The sequence below is a fragment of the Delphinus delphis genome, chromosome 1 (assembly GCF_949987515.2).
Source record: "Delphinus delphis chromosome 1, mDelDel1.2, whole genome shotgun sequence".
Taxonomy (NCBI): Eukaryota; Metazoa; Chordata; class Mammalia; order Artiodactyla; family Delphinidae; genus Delphinus; species Delphinus delphis.
Window position 1 is genome coordinate 106,311,107 of NC_082683.1, and position 27,192 is coordinate 106,338,298.

At 45.5% G+C, this 27,192-nt stretch overlaps 2 protein-coding genes across 2 annotated transcripts; both read left to right on the forward strand.

Moving 5' to 3' along the window:
• Nucleotides 1–1,396: 1,396 nt before the first annotated feature.
• LOC132436050 (uncharacterized) lies at nucleotides 1,397–12,060 on the forward strand. The gene is made up of 4 exons (XM_060028471.1): nucleotides 1,397–1,531; nucleotides 5,341–5,476; nucleotides 7,371–7,462; nucleotides 11,842–12,060. The coding sequence occupies exon 4, from the start codon at nucleotides 11,854–11,856 to the stop codon at nucleotides 12,058–12,060; it is 207 nt and encodes a 68-aa protein (XP_059884454.1). The 5' UTR covers nucleotides 1,397–1,531; nucleotides 5,341–5,476; nucleotides 7,371–7,462; nucleotides 11,842–11,853.
• On the forward strand, nucleotides 12,031–26,961 carry BCL9 (BCL9 transcription coactivator). Its single transcript, XM_060028459.1, has 7 exons — nucleotides 12,031–12,154; nucleotides 13,122–13,438; nucleotides 14,638–14,827; nucleotides 15,722–15,821; nucleotides 19,584–21,825; nucleotides 23,009–23,269; nucleotides 24,612–26,961. The coding sequence occupies exons 1-7, from the start codon at nucleotides 12,102–12,104 to the stop codon at nucleotides 25,727–25,729; spliced, it is 4,281 nt and encodes a 1,426-aa protein (XP_059884442.1). The 5' UTR covers nucleotides 12,031–12,101; the 3' UTR covers nucleotides 25,730–26,961.
• The last annotated feature ends 231 nt before the right edge of the window (nucleotides 26,962–27,192 follow it).

Sequence of the window (27,192 nt, forward strand, 5' to 3'; positions counted from 1 at the left end):
GGCAGCAACAAGGGCCACAAAGATAAAACAGGAGTAGTGGGAATCTGAGCTTTATTCAGCAACATGCGCTCACCATGATGCCATCATTTTTCCTTCTAAGAAAAAGTGCAGTCTAATGGGTTACCCTCTCACTTCACAGGGGACAGTGCCGGGATGCCCGGGCTTTGAGCTCTCCAAAGCACAGGCCTTCCAAAAATCAGGGAAGTGATGCTGCGATTAAAAAAGCGGTTGTGAAGCGATTCGAGGATCTAGGTAGAGGTCCTCAATGGGCACTAGGTAGCGATGCGTGAGCGGGGCTGGGCCGGGCCCCATAAGGAAGGGGAAACCCTGCACCAGCCAACGCATCTGCAGGACCTGGCGAGAATGTGCTTTGGAGAAGCTGGAAGAGAGTTCAACCCCAAGAGGGGCCTGCACCCTTGGGAGGGGAGAAAGCCGGCAACAGCAAAGGCAGTGCAGAGATTGAGGGGTGAAGACAAGGGACGGGAGAGGGGATGGGGCAGGGTGGAACCGCATCCGGGAGGTGCGCGGGGGGTCGCCTTGAAGATTGAGGACTAGGCCGGGACCAGGACAGCAGGGAAGTGTGAGGGAAAGACCCCTTCCTTTGGCAGCTCCCAATGTATTTCTGTCAAAGATGGCCAAATTCCACGCTGCCCTTCCCCCCTCCGCGCCTTTTCCACTGGGTTGCTTCTCAATGCTGCGAGAGGCGGTGGGGAGGTCCGGGTGAGTGTGTGCGTGGGGAGGAAGGTGCGGGAAAGAAGCGACCCTCCCTGGCCGCCCCTCCCACCCCACCGGCCTTTTGGGAGGTTCTTTTAGTTGAGAAAGGGGGCTCTGCCGCTTTAAGGTGGGGAATAGGCGTCACCTCTGGCCGGGTGACGAACTGGGGCGGGGACCTGGTGGGCGTGTCCATGCAAAGCAGGAGGTGGTGCCGGCGGTGGGCGGCCCCATAGTAAAATATTGGAGGGAGGGGCGGGGTCGAGGAGGCAAGGCTACTTGGTGGGCGGGGCGAAGGGGGCGGTGCCTCTTCGGGAAGGCAGGGGAGGGGGAGGAGGAAGCGGCCGGTTGGTACCATTACGCGCGTTCCGGAAGGGGGACAAGTGACATTCCCTTGGAGGGGGGCGGGCCCTTCCCGGCGGCGGGGCCCTTACTGAGGCGGGGAGGGGCGTTCCCCCTTCCCCCGCCGGGCGGTACGTCGGGGCCGGGGGGAGGGGGCACTCCTTCGCTCGCGTCAGAGGCGGGGCCGGCGGTACCTTTCGTGGCGCGGTGCGGCTGGGGGAGGGCCGAGGGGAGGGGGAAGGGGCGGTACCAGGAGGGGGGTGCCGGAAAGGGGGAGGCGCCGGCGGACAATGGAGCCTATGTGTGCTTGCGGGAGTGGGACGGCGCCGCCGCCGCCGCTGCCGCCGCCGGGGGGAGACGCTGCGCCGCCGCTGCCGCTGGCCCGGGCCCCGGCCCCCCGGGGCTGAGAGCCGCCCCGGACCGAAGCCCCCTCCCCTACTCTGTTCCTCCTCTCCCCTCCCCCACTCCTGCCTCGGGGGTAAGTGGCACCTCAGGGGGAGGGGGAGGGGAAGGACCGAAGCCGGGGGTGGGGGGGCCGGGTCCGCGTCCGCGTGTTTTGAGCGGGTTTGAGGGCAGGGGTAGCGAAAGCCGCCAAGGGCTGGGGGGGTGGGGTGAGGGGAGAGAAGCGGTGGGGGTCGAGGTCGTAGATTTAGAGTTGAGTCTAGAGAAACCTGTAGGGGGAGATGGGGGGGCGTCCTCTGCCCACCGCTCACTGAGTGGTGGGGAGAGACGGAGGCATCTCTCGGTTTATTTTTTAGAGGATATGTCCCAGGCGGTGCTTGGAGAGACTAAACGATGAGATGGGACGGTCCCAGGGTCCTGGGGTGAAGGGGCATTCGAGGGGCGAGATGGAGAGCTAAATGAGGGAATTCGAGTTGAGTCTGGTGGGGTCTGTTAGACCCCGGAGATGGATAGTGAAGTACAGGGGACTTTGCAGGCCAGTGACTTGTTGGAGGGTTGGGGAGAAGTGAAAGCGAAGAAGAATGTTCATGTAGTAAAGGGCTCCAGCAGGTGAGGTGGGGATGTCTAGGTCACTGAGTCATTGTGGGGGTCGTGGACACACCAGTGGTTTCCAAAGTGGAGCTGTAGCCATTAACCTTTGAAAGTTGCAAAGACTATTAAGATGTCACTGGTTAGTGTTGGGCGAGCCTGGTGAAATGGAGATATCCCAAGGAAAAAACAGCAGGGTTGGTTATTATGTTCAGAGGGAAGGGCCAGAGGCCTATAACAGTGTTGCTGGGGGCCTTAGGTGAAGGCTCCCAAGCCTTGAAGGAGGAGGCCTGAAATCTGTCCTCCAGAGCCCTGCCCTGTGATAGAGAGGAGTGACTTAGAGCCTAGATTGCAGACAGTTGGGGACTATTAAAGTTACTAAACAAAGTAGAGAAATGGACATAACTGTGTGTTGGTAGCGAGAGACTAAGGTGGGGTAGAATTGGTGCAGAGTTAGACTGTGGTTAGGGCGGACATGGACAGATCCCTGGCAATGACTTTAGTGGGAAAATGATTGAGTGGCTGTGTAAAGAGTTACATTTTGATCAATGGTGTGTGATGGAGTATTTGTTAGCATTTGATATATTCAAGAATTAAGTGTTTATTCTTAGGTCAGAGATCTGGACTCTTGTACACTGAGCACAAAGTGATGAATCAGAATTAGCAGGTAGGAAGGATAAGTAGTTGAGAGTAAGGGGTAGGGGGTGCAAATGAATATTGGTAGATAAGACTCCTGTGTGGACAAGAACTTTTCACTCTTCATGGAGATTGTACAACATGGTTGTTCTGTTGATTTTGGTTTTTGACTGGATACTAATGATATGGGAAGGTCTAACAAGGATTTAGTGTGAACAATGTTATGGTCCTAAGTACAAATTTAAGAAAGACCTCCTTACTAACTATTGAAAAAGACCCAATCTGTAAAACACAGAAATGGGTTAATAAAAGCAGTTAGATGGCATAAGGATGCTTTGGGGAATGAGAATTCCATTAATTAGTGGTTTCGATAAGAGAAAATTTAATGCAGAGTTGAGATAGGGATGACCTTTCATAGTTTTAGAATCTAGGATCTAATGGTATTGAACCATTAGAATATTATTTTGTAATAACAGTGTTGAATGTAAGATGATAATAGTTCCTAAACATAACGGTAGATCGATAAGAAGGTCATTGACTAAAAGATGAAGGAACAATTTCCATACTGTTCTCTTCTTATAAGGCAGGTTTTATGTAGTAACTTGGCTCCTGAGCTAAGGATTCCTGACCTGGATTCTTAGATGACTAGTGTAAGTGAAAAAGCACTTACGTACTTTGGAATTTATTCTATGGGATATTTTTCCCATAGCCTTCAAAAGTGTGTCTGTTCCCATGGATCAAAAGAAAATGCTCTCTGGGCTTCCCTGGTGGCGCAGTGGTTGAGAGTCCGCCTGCCGATGCAGGGGACACGGGTTCATGCCCCAGTCCGGGAAGATCCCACATGCGGCGGAGCAGCTGGGCCTGTGAGCCACGGCCGCTGAACCTGCGTGTCCCTAGCCTGTGCTCCACAACGGGAAAGGCCACAACAGTGAGAGGCCCGCGTACCGAAGAGAAAAAAAAAAAAGAAAATGCTCTCTGGCTTGTAGGGGAAAAAAGTACAGAGGTTTCACAAGCATTATAATCAACTTAATATTTGATCATGGTGATCTGGTATAGTAGTTAGAGCCTTGAACTTGGAATCAGGAAGCTGGCTTTACCATTGACTTATGTGTGACTTTAAACAAATCTCTCATATTTATTCTCCAGTTTTCCCATTTATGAAGTGGGGATACCACTGCCCTAACCACTCACAATGCATTGTAGCACTTAACAAGTTAATGCTTATCTGCACGGTGCCTTGGACACTTCTGGGAATGAAAGTTTACGTAGCCCAACTTTTTTCTCACTTGTAAAAAACTGCTATCTCTGGAACAGACCAAATTCAGCTTCTGTAACAATTACAGCAGCATGCTTGATCAGGGAACAAAAAGGAGTACCTTATACATCTACCTTGTTCTGTTGTCCAGGTTTTGGTTTTATATTAGTTTTGAAAGGTGATACCTCTTCCCCATTTAGTGGTAAAACAGGATAGTGATGACAATTGTAGAAATGTAAGCAAAGGTCCCCATGAGAGAGTGGGACTGTACATGCTGTGAGTGTTAACCTAGGCTGATGCTGACTCTAAATTTGTGTGACCTTGGACATGTTACTTGGCTTCCTGGTGGCTTAATTTTCTTCAACTATGAAGTACTGCTAATGGAATGACTTACTTGTCTGTCTGCCTTGGTGACTATGTTAGGGTCTATAGAAACTTTATGTGCTCTAGATCAGAAGTTCTTAATCTTCTACCTCCCATGTTTTCCTTTGGCAATTTAATGAAGCATAGGACCCCTTCTGAGAATCATGTTTTTTAAATGTATGACTTAAAATATATAGAATTACAAATGACACGGAAACAGTTATCAAACTGTTAAACAATTGTAATACAGTAGTTTGTATGTTTACAACACATTAAATAACAAAATGTAGCTTCAGGCCTAATGATACTATAATTTTGAAGTAATGATGAGTGTAAATATTATGTTGAGAGATCTGCAACAACTGTAATGTGATGTGAAGTGTTTTGTGGTTCCTCTTGGTGACATAGTCAGGGGATTGCTAATACTACTGTGGGTTGTTACCTACATTCACAGTTAAAGGTGGTGCTAACTTTTACTTGGAGGTTAATGAGTGTGAAGATCAAAATTTTCGCCAGCCAGGTTCACAGGTGCCACCCCTCCCAAGTCTCTCCAGAGACCCCTTAAGAGGTCGTGGATCCCAGGTTAAGAGGTCCTGCTGTAGACCAGCTGATTTTTGAAAGTTGAATTATCTAATGGCCACTTGCCTTTTAAGCTTTGTAGTTTTTTTTCAGCATCTTCACCATGCTAAGAACAAGGGCATAGAGAAGATATGAAATAAAAGTCTATTTTACAACCTGTGATAACTGTTCTTGGTTGGGGAGAAAGTTAAAAACAGTGATTAGAATGAGGCTTTTGTGCCTGACGGATTTTGCTTTTCTAAACTTCCCAGTCTTCAATAGGATAGAAGTAGGCTATAGTGCTCCAGCTTCTTGCATTTTGAGTTTTAGTGGTTTTGCCTTCCTTCCCCATTTTTGACCTAATTATTTTCTTACTATTCCTTCTTCCAAATATTGTTTTGGTCACAGAGCATTGGGGAATGGGTGGTTTTCTTTGCCGATGGTGTGATGGGCTATGAACTTTTCCATTCTTCTCATTCCTGTAGGACTGAATGTGGGACTAGCTGGTGTTACTCCACTTTGACCTAAAAATTCCTTTCTGTTTGGGAGGCAGAGATCACTCTTGGAAAGTTCCTCTGTGTCCCAATGTTAGAAGAGAGAGCAAATTGGACATCTTGAAAGGTAAAGAGCCCGATGATGAGCACGTAACTTCTGTGATTCAGTCTGTGCATTTTGGATTTTGTTTCTGCTTCTGTAGGGTCTCTTGTAAGTTAAAACTATATTTGTTCATTACTGTAGCAGTTCCCAAGGCAGAGGTCATCAAGTTAAATGCAAGTCATAACTGTAAGTGCAATTACCTTGTACTTTTCTATGAACAGGGACTTCTGCAATAAATTATTTCCTAGGAAAGGCAGATGGTAAGAAGTTAAACAAGTATTTATTGTGTCATCATTGATTTGTATGAATGTGAGGCAAGAGTAGCAATACACAAGCCTCAAGCTCATTATAATACACAAATCAACCAGCATTTATTGAGTTTCTTTTGGGCCCTGAGATGATGACCCTTTCCTCAGGGGGTTCCCTGACTATATGTAACAGGGAAACAATTTTTAAAGTGTTCTAACAGTGTCATGAATGTAATGCTATGGGGCCATGGAGGACATTCCTGGGGATAGTTTGGAATCAAGGAAAATTTCACAAAGAAGGGATATTTGTGCTGACATTTTACTTTGGGTAGCCATTACTCTAAATGATGACAGATGACGTTCGTTTTTGAATGGTTAAATTCTGTCGAAACTCTTGAGCTTGATATAAATTTATTTGCTTGCTTAAAGTTCGTTAGCTTGAAGGACAGTAGGTGAGTTTTTACTCTTTGAATATGAAAACATATATTAGCATTTTGTTTGGACCAAAGTTTTCTATATAAGTCCATAGTATAGTTTTCTTTTCTCCACATGTTTGGGAAAGATTGGTTCTTCCTATTGTGTGCTTTTTCTGAGAGGAAGCCTTTGAGTAGTTGGCATGCCAGAAGTTAAGAATGAGCTAGGAATGGAATCCTGAGGCCTTTTAGTTCCACATTCTAAGTTTGATACTATGCCTTTTATGGTGTAGTGGTCATAGCATAGAAACGAAATTTGTTAAACATGACATAGTTGTAATAAACTTGACTTCTTAGAGCAGGAGAGTGGAAAAGGATCATTGGAAGAGTTGAAATCGGAATTATAGAGGTGATTTTGACCTAAGTTAGACTAATTTGTGAATTTATTTACAACTTTGTGGTAACCTTATAGAGTTTCCTTTTAAAGATTCCTAAATAATTTGGCCTTAGGACAATCTGGAACTTGGTTCTTCCTTGCCATTTCAAAACTATAAATTCTGGGCAAAGGGGGAGGCTTGGTGTTATAATTCTAGTTTACAAGGACTAATGTTGGAAATTGTTCTGCCTGGTGAGTTACTTAGTGTTTTATTGAATTATCTAGCTCAAGTCAGTATAGCATTTCACACACAGTAGGCTCTCAAGCAAAGGAAATCATCTGGTCCTGTTGTTCAGTCATATGTTCCCACAAAAGTATGTGAAAATAAATTTCCTTGCTGCATGCTTGCCATGTAGAGTTACAGTTGAGAGTAGGGAGGAACTGTGAATGGTGTGCACTTTGTGAATTCAAAAGTGTATCTGGAATTTTGAATCTTTCACCTTTACAGTCAGCTCTCAATTCTCTGTACTAATTAGGAATGGGAAGAAGCAAAAATGTGAGGGGTTTTTTTCCTACTAAATGTTCAGAAAAGTAGAAAAATTGATTTTATTTGCTATTAATATTTTTCCAGTTTCTGAAAAGAAAATATGCAGTTGGGAAGGAGGGAGAGTCACAAGGCCCTTGAGATATCTATAGATTGGATAATATACCCTGTAGTAATTGGAAGGTGGTTCTGTTTACATGGGAGGTGATAACTTCCTCTTCAACTAATACTCTAGAATAAATAGGAAACCTGTTCTTTTCTTAAGATAGTAACAATGATACTATTGATTTTTTTTTTAATCACTTAGAAACTTCTTCTTTATTTTATCCTCATCCAGGTGAGGGTCACCTTTGAGACAGGGGTTCCTGGACTCCGCAAGCTCCTCCCCTCCAGGATGAGCACTGCTGTATCGTGACCCTTGGGGTTTTGGTGAGTAGCCTGATGGATGATAGCACTAGAGAGCATGTGTGGCTTAGAAAGATGATCTTGGGGGAAAGCTTCAACTTTTATTCAACAGATATTTTTTGAGCAAATAGCACGTGTCAGACACTATAGTAAGTGCTAGGAATACAAGGATGAACAAATCAGTCTTGATCCCTGCCTTCATGGAGTCTAGCATGAGAGATGAATGTTACGCAAATGATCACATAATCATACAACATGGGAAATGTTGTGAAGGAAAAACACAGGATGCTATGAAAAGAGTGTAATGGAGAATTTCGTCTAGATTAGTGGCTATACAGTATCCTTTCTCTCTGAAGAAGAAACACTGAAGCTGAGATTTTCTTCACTCAGCAAAAATATTCAACTTGATATGGAAGGTTAGGGGTGAGGGAGAGAGGTGTCAAGAATGACTCCAAATTTCTGTCATGAGCAGCTGGGTGGATGAAGGTGCCATTTACTAAAACATAGAAAACTGAAGGGAAAATACTTTTGGGAGGGAGGCTATATACAGAAGAAGAATTCATCTTTGTCTTTGTTAGGTTTCAGACATCTAGTGAGATGTCAAGTTGGCAGTTGTGTATACAGGTCAGCAGAGCAGAAGCTGAGCCGGAGATGGAAATTTGGGAGTTGTTGGCATGTAAAGAGCTTATAGAATACGAAGAGAAGACGCCCCAGGGTAGAGTCGTGAGGAACTCAAAATTGTAGAGATTGGATAGAGAAGGGGCCAGCAAAGGAAGCAGATGAAGAGTGACTTGAGAGGAAGGAGGAAGACTGGGGAGGTGTGGTATTATGGGAACCAAGAGAGGGGAGTTTCAAGAAGGAAGTGATCAACTGGCAGAGTCTACGAGATAGAGTAAGATGAGGTTAGAAAAGCGGTCAGTGGTGACCTTAACAAAAGTCATGGTTTTTGTGATCTGTGGGTAGAAGTTGGTTTAAAATGGTTAAAGGGTGGATGGCAAGTAAGGAACTGAAGACTGTGTCTCATCAACTCTGGTAGAGAATCTTGGCTCCAAAGGGGAATAGAATGCCAGAGCTGGTTTTGTTTTGCTTTAATTTTTTTTTTCTTTTTAATCTGAAAGATACTACAACATGTCTGAAAGCTGATTGGAAATATCCAGGAGATGCAGGACGTAGAGAGGTGGCCACCGGAGAGAGTGAGGGTGCTCAGTAAGCTGGAAGGGATGGTACCTAGATCACCTGTGGTAGGACTGACCTTTGGGGAGAAGTGAGCTTTTTTTTCGGTTTCATTAATAGGGAAGAAAGATGGGATAGGTACTGATAAAAAGAGATTCGCAGATTTGGTGGTGAGGAATCCTGCCTGGTGACTTCTCTTATCCCTGTTAAGTCCTGGGCAAGGCCATGCACTAGGAAAGGAGGATGATGGTTGGAGACGGCGAAGGTAAGAAATGCCATTAGGCAGGATAGGTGAGCTTGCTAGAGAATGGCAGTAGTCATGGTTAACCTGAATGTTTATGTTGTGCTGCTAAGCATTTTCTGTGTACTGGCTCACCTTGTCCACCAAGTCCATGCTTAGCCAGGCACTGCAGTGATGAAGAGCATGGCCAGTGTCTGGCTGAATGCCAGCTCCACTACTTACTGGGGTGCGACCCAGCTTACTTGGGCAAATTACTTACTGTTTCAGAGCCTCAGTTTCCTCATCTCTAAAATAGGGATAGTAGTAGGACCTGCCTTCTGTGGTTGTTGTGAATGAGTTAGTATGTACACATAGTAAAAATTTTAAGTATTATTTAAGAAGAAAAGAGAGAAAAATTATATAAGCAGATCTTAGAGTTAGGAGATTTAGTTATACTGGGGAAATATCTCACTCTGGCTACAATTGACCATTCTGTGGAAGATCTTTTCTAGTCCTTAAAGGTAAACATTTGAGCACTAACCTGAAAATGTAGGAGCTGAAAGAGTCTCATTTTATTCTTTGGTGTTGTATGATAAGATACTTGGCAGATTTCTTGCTTGGTTGTTTTTGGTGTCAGGCTAAAGCTAGGGTGACTTACTTCAACAACTCCCTTGGATTAGGGGTTAAAGCACCTGGATTTTATTCCCATCACTAGGTGAGCCCACAAGCTTGTTTCAGCCTTCTGTGCTGTCTCTCCACCCGTAAAGTAATGGTAAGGAGATGGCTTAGAGGAAAGAGCAGGTCAGAGAGCACTGATGCGAAACCTGGGAGAAGCCCATTCACACCTGTGTGCTCCGTCCATTCATCTGTAAAATGCCGTTGATTATTATTATTAGAAATAATCTTTGCTACCAGCTCATCAGAAATGCCTGGCAGGTTGAGGTGATTTGATATTTGTAATATGTTTAGAGTTTCTTTGGAAGGAGAGTGCAACACAAGTGCCAGGTGTTTCTGCTCTGAGAGGAACTGGGTACATCACCAAGAGTCCAACCACATTCTTAGTACGTCATGCTGAGTAGTATAGAAAAACCAAAGAACTTTAAAACAAGGTTCTTGTCTTCAAAGAGCATAGTCTACATAGGGAGATAAAAAATACACATGGGGGCTTCCCTGGTGGCACAGTGGTTGGGAGTCCACCTGCTGATGCGGGGGACGCGGGTTCGTGTCCCGGTCCAGGAGGGTCCCGCGTGCCGCGGAGCGGCTGGGCCCGTGGGCCATGGCCGCTGGGCCTGCGCGTCCGGAGCCTGTGCTCCGCGGCAGGAGGGGCCGCAGCAGTGAGAGGCCCGCGTACCGCAAAAAAAAAAAAAAAAATACACATGGGACTATTCAATTCGACGTATGATTGAGTGCTAGAATGTGTGATGCAGACAGAAAGTACCAGAAGAAGTTACAGAAGGGGACTGTATAGGTGATAACTTCTTTTTTTTCCTGAGGTGAATGTTTTCTGATGGCTTTGTCCATGCAAGATTCATTTACCACTTCTGTTTTACCAGTGATTCCCGATGTTTAGTGGGAGGTTACAATATGGTGTATGATCATATATTATGTTGAACTTGACAGCCACAATCAGTTTTATAGTCTAAACTGGAAAAACAAAAAAAACTAAAGGTGGTGGGGGATAAACATACAACCTTAAATATAATCAAGACCAAAATATTTTTAGGATGCTTTCTCCCAAGGTCAGCATAGAAACATTCCGTAACATTGTATTCTATTTCTTTTTCCTGACTTCTTCATTTAAAAGAAAAAAACGTGATTGTATGCACTCAGAACTTCCATAAATTCCTTTCATGGTCTCAGGTAAAATCGCTGGGACTGTTGCAAATTTCTAAATGAAGAAATAGACATCTAACACTTGACAATGATCATATTCAGTGCCAAGTCCTAGAATATAATGGACCCTCCCAATTTTAGTCCAGTTCTTGAGCCTCTCAAAGTGTATATAACACCTAAGCTACTTCTAACTCCCTTTGATTCTTTAGCCACTAATCCTGCATCTAATATCCTCATTCAATCCTATACCCCATGGATAAGATACCAGAAGGTAGAACGGGAGGTGCGGGGGGACAGTGGTTACCAAAAAACCACATTGGAACTGCCCTGGAAGGACCAGTGACTGAAAGTGTATCTTGGTTTTCCCTGTTTAGGCTTCCCTAAATAAAGGGCTTTCTCATTTGTTCTCTGGCTAGGTTTGGGAATATTTTCTTGACCTTTATGCTTCAAATTAGCCTTGCAAATTGGCTCAAAAAATATCTTAGCCTTCAAAGATGTTCTTTTACCTTCCGCATTATGGATCATTCCCATGCTTACCCATGCCTACAGCTCCTGTCATTAAGCAGTGAGAACACAGGACACGTACTCAGCATAATTTAGTAGAAAGATGATAGAAATCAGGGGACAGAACTGATTGTATTGGCTCAATAGTTGATTTCAGAAGTACCTCCTTTAATGTCTCCCCACCCTGAGGCCCTGAGAATATAAACAGAGAGTAATTTGTTTCATGGTTTGAAATTGGGTTGGGTTGGTTACATTTCAGAGCCATCAGAGGTGAAACACCAGATAGTTGCTATGGATTTGGAGTACTCAGTGGTTTCAAAGCATTGTTTTGAAGAAAGAAAAACCCAGGTTTTTGAGGGTTTTGTATCTGGACGTAGAGAAATGTAAGGGAGGATATACGGCTAAAGATAAAAATGTCTTTCTCATCTGCTTACAAACGCCTGGTACACGAAGCTTGGGTGGGAGGCTTGTATGCTTGGCAGAAAGTCTTAGTCACCCTTCAGCTGCATTAGCACCAGGGCCTTTTGGCCGGAATATGAACATCTCCCTTTCCTTTAACCCTGATGGAAGCTGAGGAACCATCTAGCTCTGCACCATCAAGTTGGCGGTGCTTTAGCCTTGGTCCTGCTGTAAGGGTGTTTGATGTCTCTGTTTTTGCTCTTTTTGCTCCCAGTGTGCCCTGGAGATGCGAGATTTTCCTTTGGCAGCAGGAGGCACACACCCAGAGAATGCTGGAGCCGCAAGGGGACAGGACCCACTTCCACAGCGGAGAAAAACAAAGAGGAAAAAGGCGTGCAGGTGGCCAGCGCTAAGGGACTCACCCAACAAGCAGTGGGCCACTGCCACTGTCCTCAGCAGCTGTTTCTGCTGCAGCCCGAGAGGAACTCGGTGAGCCCGTCCCTGTTTGTGGCTGCAAGCTCAGGATTTCAATCAATGCATTCCAGTAACCCTAAAGTGAGGAACTCTCCGTCAGGAAACACACAGAGGTGAGGGCTAGGGCCTGGCCCAGCTGCCCCTTTGGGATGTCATAGTGGACCATGAATGCTCACTGGTGGAACAACATGTTGAATTAGAAGCGAATGGGGAAAGAAAAAAAGATAATTAAATAGTGATAGAATAGTGAATCAGAGTTTAGGTTAGAGTTTTCCTCTGTTATTATTTGTCCATTATTACCTGGCCGCTCCTATTTACCACCCCTCTCCTCACCAAAACATAACGAAAAAGACCTTAAAGACCAGCCAGTACAGTGAGCTAAACTTGGCAAATGAGGAAACCGAGACCTGGAATGGTGAGGAGGCCTAAGGTCCTAGAACTGAAACACCAGCCCCTGGACTCCCACCGTGAGGCTTTTTCCTCTGTTCCATGGAAGTTAAGCTGACGCCCTAAAAGAATTGTTTCCTTCTCCCCTGGCGGCAGTGGTTAGTGTGCCTGCTCTGGTGTGATCCTGCTTGTTCAGGGAGTATGTCCTGGAGGATTTCCCTAACCTGCCAGTCATGGGCAGGTTTCCTCGCGCTCTCCTGGACCTGCTCTTATTTTCCAGCAGGGAGGCTAGTCTCCTGTTACAGCTGTTCCTTGTCATCAGCTGAGGGGCGGGTGGTATTTTGATCTTAACGATGTCTGTTTGTTTACTCTGAGCTAGTCTTAGTGTGAGAGTCATTTCTCTATGTACATAGAAACCGTTGTCCTTTATTGACAGAAGCCCTAGAGATGGGTCCCCATGTGACTCTAGGGTTCCCAAGGCCTGGCAGGCCACTCTGCTTGATCCTCCTCTCTGTTGAGAGCTCTGAGATGAGAGCAGGGGAGGAGGGAGCAAGCAAGTGGCTGTGGTGAAAGGTGGGGTGGTTACTTAGTGGTCCAGGTCTCCTTGACCCATGATAAAAATCAGTCCTCCCTAATTTGTGCTGCCCAGTTGCATCCGGTGTCTGATCTCCCTTTGTTATTTGTCTCTTTTAGTAGCCCTAAGTCAAAGCAGGAGGTGATGGTCCGTCCCCCTACAGTGATGTCCCCATCTGGAAACCCCCAGCTGGATTCCAAATTCTCCAATCAGGGTAAACAGGGGGGCTCAGCCAGCCAATCCCAGCCATCCCCCTGTGACTCCAAGAGTGGGGGCCATACCCCTAAAGCACTCCCTGGCCCAGGTGGGAGCATGGGGCTGAAGAATGGGGCTGGAAATGGTGCCAAGGGCAAGGGGAAAAGGGAGCGAAGTATTTCCGCCGACTCCTTTGATCAGAGAGATCCTGGGACTCCAAACGATGACTCTGACATGAAAGGTATGTCTATAAGATATTTGAGACTCAGAGGGAAGTAGGTATTCCTGAGGAAAGGCCTCTGACATTGGTGGATGCCAGAGAGCCTAATAGCAGCCAAGTGGGGAGAGTAGGCGCGTCAGATTCAGGAGTTCTCGCAGTTTAAGATGGAACTATTTCTGGTCGTTTTCCTGCTAACTAAGAATAGTTTGGAACCACCTTGTTGACTTCTTGCTCTTGAGGATGCAAGCGTTTTAGGATGTTCCACGGCCCTAGCCACGTTCTTGTGGATGTTTCTGGCCTCCATACTCTTGGTACTTAAGTGTCAAGCCGGTAGCTCCAGCTTGTCTATGCCAGGGTCCACCCTGGAGCGGTCTTTCTGACACTCCTCCTCTCCATCAAATCCATCCTTCAAGACTTGGGTTTTGTGCACTCTGGCTGCCATTTGGCCAGAGTTGTAGGCACAAGAGGCAGCCCTGGCACTAGTCCAGGTTTGTCACAGTCAGTTTCAGTGTGGCAGGAACGAGTGGCTACATGTAGTAGAGATACAGTAGGCACCAAAATGGAGTGAGCCAGAAAGAGTATAGGACCAATGGCTGTGGTTTTAGGCTTTTTCCTCCTAGTATAAAGTAAAAAATCGTAACTATAGGCCAGAACATGAAACTAGTATTCAAGCAGTGGAAGTGTTACTTCCCGACCCAAATTTGAAATGAGAACCTGGGTGATCGTTCCCCTGTCTTTCCTTTCTTCTTTAGGTGTTTGTAGGAGGCCTGTTACAAGCACCAGCACTATGCTGGGGGCTGGGGGTGCCATGGTCAGCAAAACAGAAACAGTTGCTATCCTCAAGGGTTTGAATGCACCTAGACAGCAGATCATTAAACAATTACAGTAAATTTGATAAATGCTGAAATAAGGGGAGTTCGGGGGCTATGGGTTCAACTAGCAGGGGCAGCCAGTTCAGGAGGATCCAAAAGGGGTTTCCAGGAAGGAGGGACATTTATGCTAATATCTGAAGAATGCATAGTAGAGAAGTAAGGAGGTGGGGGAAGAGTGCTTTGTAATTAGTCATTTAGGGAGAAGTGTTTTTATGAATAGAAGAAGTTTCCTCTTAGCAAGGTACTTCCTCCTTGAAATTCTCAAGGTGTTTGCATTATGATGCTGTAAATGCTGGCAGAAAAAAGAGTTTTATTCTTTCTATGACATGACTCTTTTCATTCTTTTAGAATGTAATTCTGCTGACCACATAAAGTCCCAGGATTCCCAGCACACGCCACACTCGATGACCCCGTCAAATGCTACAGTCCCCAGGTCTTCCACCCCCTCCCATGGCCAGACTACTGCCCCAGAGCCCACACCTGCTCAGAAGACTCCCGCCAAAGTGGTGTATGTGTTTTCTACTGAGATGGCCAATAAGTAAGTTGATGGCTATGTCTTGCTGTTGGCGTGGCTTGTGTGTTTGGGCATCTAAGTTCTTACTCCCTTTGAAGATTGATCCTTTTTTTGCCCACTTGTATTATTACTTAAAGTTAACGCTACAGAAAGAGGTAAAATAAAATATAAAACCTCCCCACCCCTACTCCCCAGAGGCAACCATTGATGCTACTTCCTTGGCTTTCCTTCCAGAAATTTTTTGTGCTTGTACAAATATACATATATATACTTTTTTAAGCACAAAAGGGATTGATTGCACAATATACACTTTTATGCAACTTAGTATTCTTTTTAAAATGACACAAGTAATGTCCATTTTGGAATAATTAGAAAATGTAAACAACTAAAAAAATCTCAGGAATTTACAGAGATAACTACTGTGAACATTTTGGTACATACGTCTCTAGTGGATGGATGGGTCAATGGATATTTATTTATTTATTTAAAATGTGAATATACCCTAGTTTTTTTCATTTAAGGTTTTAAAAATTAAGATATAGAATGAATCTTGGCAGCCTTTAATTATTATTAGGTGTGAGAATTCATTTTACCCTTCTTGGGTTAGGATTTTGAGCTAGGATGCTCTATAAGACACCTACTAGAGTGGATGGCTTTGAAGGAGAAAATTCTGGGGGTTTTTAGTACCTCTTTTTGAGATTTGCTAATGGCTATCTTTTAATTTCAGAAGTTTGATGATAAATGATAGACAAATAATGAAAACCTTTTTCTCTTGATTTCTTCTCATTCAACATTGCTGGTGGTTCTTTATACTTCTCCTTCCTCTCTTATACCAGTTTAATCGGTTAAAGTGCTTTAAATTTACAGTTAGTGAAATAGGAACAAGTCCTAGTGTGTGCATCTCTTCTGTCTTTGCAGAGCTGCAGAAGCTGTATTGAAGGGCCAGGTTGAAACTATTGTCTCTTTCCACATCCAGAACATCTCTAACAGCAAGACAGAGAGAAGCACAGCCCCTCTGGTATGTCATTTTGGAAACGGAATAATGGTTTAAAGGTTCTGCAGTGACTGTAAAGGTGGGAGATGGTGAATTTCACTGATAGGGAGATAGTCTTTTTTTCTTCTCCCAGTTTTATTGAGATACAACTGACCGACAGCACCGTATAAGTTAAAAGTGTACAGCCTACTGTGCTGTATACTGTATACTTTAACTTACATACGTGACGAAATGATTACCATCATCTCATATAGATACAAAATTAAAGACATAGAAAAAAATATATATTTTCCTTGTGGTGAGTACTTTTAGGATGTACTTTCTTAACAGCTTTTATATAGAACATATGGCAGCATTCATTATATTTATCATGTTGTACATTACATTCTTAGTACTTATTTATTCTATAACTGGAAGTTTGTGCCTTTTGACTACCCTCCTCCAATTCTCCCTCCCTGGTAACCACAAATCGGATTTCTTTTTCTATGAGTTTGTTTGTTTTTTTGTGGTCATTGACCTACAACACTATGTTAGTTTGTGGTATACACGTAGTGATTTGATATTTCTGTACATTTCAAAATGATCACCATGATAAGTCTAGTTACTGTCTATCACCATACAAAGATATTACATAGTCATTGACTGTATTCCCCACACTGTGCATTTCATACCTGTGACTTATTTATTTTGTAACTGAAAGATTGTACCTTTTAATTTTCCTCACCTATTTCTCTCCTCTCCCCAACCCCTCTCTCCTCTTTCAGCTACCTGTTTGTTCTCTGTATCTATGACTCTGTTTCCGTTTAGTTAGGTTTGTTCATTTGCTTTGTTTTTTAGGTTCCACATGTAGGTGAAATGATACAGTATTTGTCTTCCTCTGTCTGACTTATTTCACTTAGCCTAAACCTTCTAGGTCCATCCATGTTTTTGAAAATGGCAAGATTTCATTCTTTTTATGGCCAAGTAATATTCCATTGTATATATGTACTACATCTTCTTTATCTGTTCATCTATTGATGGGCACTTAGGTTGTGTCCATATCTTGGCTATTGTAAATAATGCTGCAGTGAACATAAGGGTACATGTCTTTTCTAATCGGTGTTTTTGTTTTCTTTGGATAAATACCCAGGACTGAAATTGCTGGATTGTATGTTAGTTATATTTTTAATTTTTTGTGGAATCTCCACACTGTTTTCCATATTGGCTACACCAATTTACATTCCCACCAACAGTGTATGAAGGTTCAATGGGAGATAATCTTGATGGTATAAACTACATTCTGAGCATTTAACCTAATTGTGTGGTTTTAGGCATATCACACTGCATTGGCCTTTTCTACTAACACGCTGATATATTGATGAATTACTAGGAGAGAAGAGGTACAACATAAAAAAGGAGATATTTAGATATCTTAGGATTTCTGTCATGTAGCCATCTCTGGGAACTTCTGAATTCAGACCCTCTGTAAAGAGCAGGATTTTAAAAAATAGCAAACACTCTTGAGTTACTTGAAGAACAGAGAAAAAGCAGCAACAAAAACTGCAGTACTGGAGTACATGCTGATGATACCATAATTAAGGTCTCAGTGACTTTCAAAATGATTCTTATTTATTTCAAAGTGAGAGAACCATTGAATGCTTTTAATTGCTTGATATTTCCAAAATTATAGTAAATGTTAGTCTGTTTCCTCTCTGGAACTTAAGCACCTACTATAAATTACATTAGAAAATGCATATAATGGTTGTTTTAATACACGTAGTGTTCCAAATTGAACCAAAAGATATTTCTTGTGTCTTACATTGTCAAGGCATTGCACCAAATGCTGTGGGGACACTAGAGGTTCAAGGTACAGTCCCTGAGTTCAGGAAGCATAAAATCTAAAACTTGGATGAGTCTTAAACATGGGAAAAGTTAAATGACAATAAACGACTGAAGTGACAATTCAATACAGAATGGATGACATTTCGTCCTTGTTGTATATGAACATAGAAGTCCCCCCTGTGACATAGCAGGCTTAGGCTTTCCTAGGCCTAGGAAAAGAATTTCATGTCACTCTGCATCTCTGCTACTCAAGGGTAGACGATGGATATGTATAATATTTTAAATGTATATATTTTTAAATTTATACTTTAAAAATATTTGTTTATTTATAATTTATATCATTTTGGAATGCACGGCGTACATTGCAACTCAAACCGACATTTTATTGACTTAATGACAGATCTTAAGTCATTAAGACAGTTTTCACTTCCACCTTCTCTGGTACTAAAATGAAATCAGAAAAGGAGTTTATAAGGAGTGAATTGGGAATAGTCCAATCACCATTGCTCCAAATCTAAAATATAAAGGGTGGTACTAAACTGTTTCTTCTGTCACGGTCACCTTGTAGGAAATCAGTGACCACCCTTAACAACAGAACCAAACTTAAACTAGCACTGGAGAGAAAATTAAGGTGACCTCCACACTCCAGTTAAGGAGTCAGAGAGACAGAGGACACTGCAACATCCAGAGTCATCCAAGTTCAGCCAGTCTTACCCCCACCAGTCTCGGTCTGCAGACACAGATGCATGGAGAATACCAGCAAGTGGAACATTTGCATACATACCCACGGAACGTGAACTGTTCGTGTTCAGGGATATGTATGATGATTCCTGTACAAATCTGCGCCTTGATAAACGTTCCAGAGAGTAGGTGGGGATGTAAGTAAGAGTGTTAGGGGTTTGGAAATACAGGCTGGATTAAGCGAACAGGTAGGAGCAAGTGAACATCAAAAAGGGATCACGCGGCTCACTGGAGGCTGGTGAGAGATCCCTTGATGGAGTCGCTAGACTGGGCCTGTCTGTTCTTCATTACCGCCCTTCTCTAGTACCAGTACCTCCAGCAGTGCCGAGGTGTAGACCCAGAACATTACAAGTCCCTCTTCCAGACACTGACAGTGTCCGTGTCACCTATTGTAGGTGAGCGTGCCTTTACCCAGGACTTAGTATAGCATCGGTACTTAATAAATAATAATAAGGCGATCATCCAGCCTGTAGAAAGGGCCGCGTGCTGTCTGTTGGAAAGAACAGATCAAGGGACAGCACAAGCTAGATAGCCTCAGATTTCTCTGCAGACCCTTCCTGCCTACAGATGGTCTTACTACAGTTAATGTACAAAGTCTCGTATGGAATCAGTGATCACAAACTGAAAACAGAAATCGGAGATGTCAGGCCCCTGGAAACTCAAGGATAGGAGTACCTCACTAGTCACCGTGCCAGGGGAAACACTGAAGTGGAGCGGCCGTACCTCCCGCCTCTGACGGGCAGAGTACAGAGCTGGAGGTGACAACGACTTTCTCTTTCAGTTGAAAACATTAGACTTTTTGATTGACAATGAGAAGTCTACATATCCAGTTATACTTTCGGGGAAAGAAAAAGGTGTTAGGTACAGCCTCCCACATACCAAGAAACTAATCTCTCCCTGAATCAGAAACACATAGTAGACATGTGATATCAAACCTGTTCCTCGAAATAGATACTCAAATGTATTCACTTTGGCAGCGTGGCTTTCCCTTGGCATGCTTTAAAGTTATTCAGCAAGGGAAAGAGGATGCCGTTTGACAGCAAAGTGTGAGAAAGAAATCAAAATGTCTGCATGTCCAGAGTGGGGTTGTACATGAGCAGTTTCTACAGCAAGTGTCAGTGTAGATTTATGTGGCTGGGACAAGTCCTTTATAACATATCTTGCTCTTTTCATTGCCCTTCTGTTCAGTTCACCAATGATTTTTAAAATCTCGTTTATCTTCAGAACACACAGATATCTGCCCTTCGGAATGATCCGAAACCTCTCCCACAACAGCCCCCCACTCCAGCCAACCAGGACCAGACTTCCTCCCAGAACACCAGACTGCAGCCAACTCCACCCATTCCGGCACCAGCACCCAAGCCTGCCGCCCCCCCGCGTCCCCTGGACCGGGATAGTCCTGGGGTAGAAAACAAACTGATTCCTTCTGTAGGCAGCCCTGCCAGCTCCACTCCACTGCCGCCAGACGGTACCGGGCCAAACTCGACGCCCAACAACCGAGCAGTGACTCCCGTTTCCCAGGGGAGCAGTAGCTCTTCAGCAGATCCCAAAGGCCCCCCACCTCCACCGGTGTCCAGTGGAGAGCCCCCCCCGCTGGGAGAGAACCCCGACGGACTGTCTCAGGAGCAGCTGGAGCACCGGGAGCGCTCCTTACAAACGCTCAGAGATATCCAGCGCATGCTTTTCCCTGATGAGAAAGAATTCCCGGGAGGACAGAGTGGGGGACCCCAGCAGAATACTGGGGTGTTAGATGGACCTCAGAAAAAACCAGAAGGGCCAATACAGGCCATGATGGCTCAATCCCAAAGCCTAGGTAAGGGACCTGGGCCCCGGACAGACGTGGGGGCTCCATTTGGCCCTCAGGGACACAGAGATGTGCCCTTTTCTCCGGATGAAATGGTTCCACCTTCCATGAACTCCCAGTCTGGGCCCATTGGACCCGACCACCTGGATCACATGACCCCTGAGCAGATAGCGTGGCTGAAACTGCAGCAGGAGTTCTATGAGGAGAAGAGGAGAAAGCAGGAGCAAGTGGTCGTGCAGCAGTGCTCCCTCCAGGACATGATGGTCCATCAGCACGGGCCGCGGGGAGTGGTCCGAGGGCCTCCCCCTCCGTACCAGATGACCCCCAGTGAGGCCTGGGGGCCTGGGGGTGCAGAGCCCTTTGCTGACGGTATCAACATGCCCCATTCTCTGCCCCCGAGGGCCATGGCTCCCCACCCCAACATGCCAGGTAGCCAGATGCGCCTCCCTGGATTTGCAGGAATGATGAACTCTGAAATGGAGGGGCCTAATGTCCCCAACCCAGCATCTAGACCAGGTCTTTCTGGAGTCAGCTGGCCAGACGATGTGCCAAAAATCCCAGACGGTCGAAACTTCCCGCCTGGCCAGGGCGTGTTCAGTGGTCCTGGCCGAGGGGAACGTTTCCCAAACCCCCAAGGATTGTCTGAAGAGATGTTTCAACAGCAGCTGGCAGAGAAACAGCTGGGTCTGCCCCCGGGGATGAGCATGGAAGGCATCAGGCCCGGCATGGAGATGAACAGGCTGATCCCTGGCTCCCAGCGACACATGGAGCCGGGGAGTAATCCCATCTTCCCTCGAATACCAGTAGAGGGCCCGCTGAGCCCTTCTAGGGGTGACTTTCCAAAAGGAATGCCCCCACAGATGGGCCCCGGTCGGGAACTCGAGTTTGGGATGGTTCCTAGTGGGATGAAGGGAGATGTCAGTCTAAATGTCAACATGGGATCCAACTCTCAGATGATACCTCAGAAGATGAGAGAGGCTGGGGTGGGGCCCGAGGAGATGATGAAACTCCGCGCCGGCGGTGCAGACATGCTGCCTGCTCAGCAGAAGATGGTGCCCCTGCCCTTTGGCGAGCACCCTCAGCAAGAGTATGGCATGGGCCCCAGGCCGTTCCTCCCCATGTCTCAGGGTCCAGGCAGCAACAGTGGCTTGCGGAATCTCAGAGAACCAATTGGGCCCGACCAAAGGACTAACAGCCGGCTCAGTCATATGCCACCACTACCTCTCAACCCTTCTAGTAACCCCACTAGCCTCAACACCGCTCCTTCCGTTCAGCGCGGCCTGGGGCGGAAGCCCGTGGATCTCTCTGTGGCAGGCAGCCAGGTGCATTCCCCAGGCATTAACCCTCTGAAATCTCCCACGATGCGCCAAGTCCAGTCGCCAATGCTGGGCTCGCCCTCGGGGAACCTCAAGTCCCCCCAGACTCCATCGCAGCTGGCAGGCATGCTGGCGGGCCCAGCTGCTGCTGCTTCCATTAAGTCCCCCCCTGTCTTGGGGTCTGCTGCTGCTTCGCCTGTTCACCTCAAGTCTCCATCACTTCCCGCCCCGTCACCGGGATGGACCTCCTCTCCAAAACCTCCCCTTCAGAGCCCCGGGATCCCTCCAAACCATAAAGCACCCCTCACCATGGCCTCCCCAGCCATGCTGGGAAGTGTAGAGTCAGGTCAGTATGCTTTCATCCTCACAGTTGCACCTTAAAGCCAGAGATTGCAAAAGCCTGATTTACATCCTTTAAGAAAACTGGTGTCTTAACCTGATTATGCAACCAAAGGAGGTGGCTTTTGCCAAGATGGACGTATTTGTGGCAGAGTGCGTAATCAGTACTTCCACGGGGCTATGCTCTTAGTGCAGAATATGTTTCTCAGATAGGACTGGGAGGAAAATGGGAAATGTGTGTCATTTCACTGAATGATTTACATTTGCACAGTGAACTCACGGTGGTGGAATAGAATGTCTCAACAGTGGGTAAATGTGCCTTTAAATACTAGATCCACCCACTTCAGAGGGCTGCCCTTCATCATGTCAAGAGAGTCTGAGTATCATCCCAAGCAAAGAGGAGAGGCTGCTGAGAGACTTGAGTGGTTCTCGTAAATATGTGTTGACCATAGAAACTGTTACCGAAACATTCTCCTTGGTAAACTGCTGTTCTCAGAGATCAGCTACAATTTATTAGTATTTTCTTCCTAGGAGAAGCTCTCACTGATGATGGTGGTTTTGTGAACGGGACCAGAGGAGGTCAGTGGAAGATGAGCACTGAGGTATAAATACTAGGTCTGTGCTGTCTCCACTTGAGGAAGACTAGAATCAGAATAAGATAGATTTATCCTCCCAAGCTCAAGTGTGTCTCTCCGTTAGGTAGCAGTTCACAAAAGCAGTACAGTGGAGTTGCCCCCTCAGACCTTTTCAGTTCAGACACCTTGGTGGCAGAAAATCAATCAAGAGCGTGTGTAGGGCGATTCGGTTAGTACCTGGGGTGGGATTGCTAATCTGGCTTCCTAGCATACTAATGCCTGAGTCGAATTCTAAATTGTGATTGGCAAGGGAAAGAGATCCATAAGAGTTGCCTGTAACCCATGGTTTTCCCAAGTTTGAACTAATATTTCTTATGCATTCTTGGTGCGTTTGTCTTCCCATCTGCTGAGCTGTCACCTCCATCTCACACTGCAGTCTCCCTCTGCACACACACGGAGCTTGACTAGAGACTGATGATTCATGTCCTGGGCCTAATAACACTGTCCTGTTCATCTGTCTCATTCCTGGCCCTGCTCGTTCATAACGATAGGCCCAGTAGCTTTCAAGAGAAATCTAATTCCCTGCCCTTTTTTTATTTTGCTTTCTTCTCCTAGGTGGCCCCCCACCTCCTACAGCCAGCCAGTCTGCCTCTGTGAGTATCCCGGGAAGTCTTCCCTCTAGTACACCTTACACCATGCCTCCAGAGCCGACCCTTTCCCAGAACCCACTGTCTATTATGATGTCTCGAATGTCCAAGTTTGCAATGCCCAGTTCTACCCCGTTATACCACGATGCCATCAAGACCGTGGCCAGCTCAGATGACGACTCCCCTCCAGCTCGTTCTCCCAACTTGCCATCAATGAATAATATGCCAGGTAAGAAATCAGGAAGATAGGATATGGAGCTAGCTCTGGACAAAAGAAAAACTTCTTGAAGTCTTTTCTTGATGGCTGGACGTTCACCAAGTTGGAAAAGTATACTATCTGAGTTAGTTTCAGTAAAACTAAAGTGTCTTGCCTAGAGGAAGAGAATGATCACAGTGTTTTTTATTAGCTTAATTCAGTGTTTGTTGATAAGAAAGCAGGCTTCTTTATAGTTCTTGTCACTTTCTTATGGAAATTTTGATGCTTCTGTGTACCTAGATGCTTTTTTTTTTTTTTTTTTTTTTTGGTAGAAGTTGGGGAGGTCCTCCTGGCACAAAATTGAGAGCGGTATCTTTTCAACATGCTGATCAGAATGTCTTTAGTCCTCAGATATTTTCCTGGAAGGGCAGCCTCAAACCACAAGCAGCCACAGGATTTCAGACAATGGAAAGCCCCTATTTCCTAGAGAATCACTTTCTTTCGGACTAGAGAGAGAATAAAATTCCTCCCTTCCCTACTCATTCTGTTCTCCTTCACCCCTACACCTCCTGTTTCCCCAAATCTCACTAATAGGACATGATCTGGGATGGTGAAGGTGGTCAGTAAAGAGACCATGACTTTTGAGCCATGGGTGTCTGGTTCCAGTTCCATTCTGATTGTTAGGGATGCTCTTTATCATCAGGCAGGTTAGGGCATGCTCTGTGTGTGGCACAAGCACCATCCTTACCATTCTCAGTGGTTAACTCCATGGAGAGACCAAATATTTAAATGTCCCAGAGACCATAGTAGAACCTGTGTGTTTTCCTTTTCCATTAAAAGTTGGCTTTTCTTTACCATTTCACGTAACGTAGAGTTCGAAATGCTCTCTCTGTAAGGTAATATAAAATAGTGATGTCCAGTATCAATTGAAAAAGGCCTGTTTGGTTTCCTTGTTGTTATTGCTGATTCTTAGACTCATAGGACTGATTAGTCTCCAAAAAGGACCATACTAAGTCATCCAGGCAAATTGTTTTCTTCTATATTAAATGTCTCCAATGAAGAAGACTGTACTCATTTGCATATTCACTTGTAACTTTTCACACAGGAGACTTTCTTCCTAGCTGTCTTCTATATACCTTTATGTCCTAGCCTACAGTTTAAGACTCAATGATATATTGTCTTGTAGAGCTGTTGGTTTGTGTGCCCCAAAATGTATTATAACCTTATTGAGGGCAGAGATTGTGCATTGTATGTTTCCCCAGCACAGTACCATGCACACTTGATGCACAATAGTTTTTTTGTTAATTTGATTTATGATAGTTTTCCTGAGTTGCTTTCGGTTAAGTTGATTCCTTTGATATCTTTATTTTTCTAGGACTGGGCATTAATACACAGAATCCTCGAATTTCAGGTCCAAACCCCGTGGTTCCAATGCCAACCCTCAGCCCAATGGGAATGACCCAGCCACTTTCTCACTCCAATCAGATGCCCTCTCCGAATGCCATGGGACCCACCATACCTCCTCATGGGGTCCCGATGGGGCCTGGCTTGATGTCACACAATCCTATCATGGGGCATGGGTCCCAGGAGCCTCCGATGGTACCTCAAGGACGGATGGGTTTCCCCCAGGGCTTCCCTCCAGTTCAATCTCCTCCACAGCAGGTTCCATTTCCTCACAATGGCCCCAGTGGGGGGCAGGGCAACTTCCCAGGAGGGATGGGTTTCCCAGGAGAAGGGCCCCTCGGCCGCCCCAGCAACCTGCCCCAAAGTTCAGCAGATGCAGCACTTTGCAAGCCTGGAGGCCCAGGGGGTCCTGACTCCTTCGCTGTCCTGGGGAACAGCATGCCTTCAGTGTTTACAGACCCAGATCTACAGGAGGTCATCCGACCTGGAGCCACCGGAATACCTGAGTTTGATCTGTCTCGCATTATTCCATCTGAGAAGCCTAGCCAGACACTGCAATATTTCCCTCGAGGGGAAGTCCCAGGCCGTAAACAGCCCCAGGGTCCTGGACCTGGGTTTTCGCACATGCAGGGGATGATGGGCGAACAAGCCCCCAGAATGGGACTAGCATTACCTGGCATGGGAGGTCCAGGGCCGGTGGGAACTCCGGACATCCCTCTTGGTACAGCTCCATCCATGCCAGGCCACAACCCAATGAGACCACCAGCCTTTCTCCAGCAAGGCATGATGGGACCTCACCATCGGATGATGTCACCAGCACAATCTACAATGCCCGGCCAGCCCACCCTGATGAGCAATCCAGCTGCTGCCGTGGGCATGATTCCTGGCAAGGATCGAGGGCCTGCCGGGCTCTACACCCACCCTGGGCCTGTGGGCTCTCCAGGCATGATGATGTCCATGCAGGGCATGATGGGACCCCAACAGAACATCATGATCCCCCCACAGATGAGGCCCCGGAGCATGGCCGCTGACGTGGGCATGGGTGGATTTAGCCAAGGACCTGGCAACCCAGGAAACATGATGTTTTAAGCTGCTAAGATTGGATGTGCCGATCCTTGTCGAGATGAGATTCCAGGTCCTGAGAGCTGCTTTGAGGGAGTTCCAGGAGTACTGTTGGTCATGCAATAGGAGAACAGAGACCCAAGGGCTGCTTTGGGGGAGGGGGGAACTCGAGAATGTATGGATTTATCTGAAAACAAATTATTCATTTAATCAACAGGTGTGTTTTTTTAAGATTTATTTTTTAAGAATTATTTTTGTGGACTTGGGTATCCCATGATAGCACCTACTTGGGGATCTGTAGCCGTGCTTTGAGAATTGCCATGGGCCATGTGTTGCACCATTCTCTGTATGTTTACGTCCTTTGGACTGGCTTCTCCCAGGATTCTTTTCTGGTTTTGTTTTTGCTTTGGGCTTTATTTTTTTTGTGTGTACTGTACTATATTGTAAAAGGGATTTTAGCAGAGACTTTAGTCTTTGGGACAAGAGAACAGGAATGCTGGGCTGTTTACTTTAGGTGGAGAATCCATCTTCAGACCTTTGGACTATTTTCTTTCAACTCCAGTGTATAGAAAAACCAAACTACGACCTCAGAGCAGAGTATTAATGAAAAGCACAAAAAGAGGAACTAAGTTCAGCGAGGGGTGGGGGGAGGGGGGAGATTTTTCTTTTTAAAAATAATGATGCTTAGGACATTTGTTTTTCAGTTCAAGTGCTCTTCAGCACTGTCTCTCCCAATCTGAAGACCCACCTTCACATTTTTCTCTTGTTTTCCCTCCTCTCTCCTTCCCTATCTTCTTGGTTAAGTGAGTTTCCTCCTGTTGTGTCCCCCACTGGTGACCCCCTGCTTCCCTCCTATCTTTTTCCCTTTGGCAGCTGCAATACACGGTGTTATTTTGGGGAAATAAATCTAACGAAGCCTCGCCTTCCATGCCGAGCGTTGTCCCGGCTCTGGGAGGGAAAGGTCTGTCTTTGGGATGCTCAATGGTCTTCTTTGCCCTTCGTCTTTTCTTCCCCAGCCTACCCTTCCCTGCCCACCTTGTTTTCTGTTCTCCTTTTATTAGGAATTCCCAAGTGAATTTTATTAATGTGGGAGTGGAACAGATGCTAAAAGCTATCCAAGATTTTGTTTTTGTTTTTAATTTTGTGTTTCCTTCCCTTTCCTCCCCGTCCCATGCGTCAAACGTTCTGTGTAACCTCCATTAAATTTGGTACAAAACCACTCACCAGAGCTGTGGTGTCAGAAAAATAAAATATATTGTTTCTTACAAAACTGAATTGCCTTTTTTGTCCATTTGGATTCCTGTTTGTTCAGTATTGGGCTTATTAGTTGCCATGTGACCCAGAAGCATAGTAGCTTTGTATCGGAGTTGATCTGGGTGAAGGTTAGGGGAAGTACATAAAAGTGCTTTTGCAGATGAAGCGTATTGCTTGCTGTTGAGGAGTAACTACCCGTGTAGACTGATCCTGTGCTGTTTCTGTCCCAATCAGGA

Coding starts and splice junctions, on each gene's coding strand:
- BCL9 (XM_060028459.1), top strand. CDS start 12,102: ATGCATTCCAGTAACCCTAAAGTGAGGAACTCTCCGTCAGGAAACACA. Junction 14,828..15,721: donor TCTACTGAGATGGCCAATAA/GTAAGTTGATGG, acceptor CTGTCTTTGCAG/AGCTGCAGAAGCTGTATTGA. Junction 23,270..24,611: donor ATCAATGAATAATATGCCAG/GTAAGAAATCAG, acceptor TTATTTTTCTAG/GACTGGGCATTAATACACAG.
- LOC132436050 (XM_060028471.1), top strand. CDS start 11,854: ATGCGAGATTTTCCTTTGGCAGCAGGAGGCACACACCCAGAGAATGCT.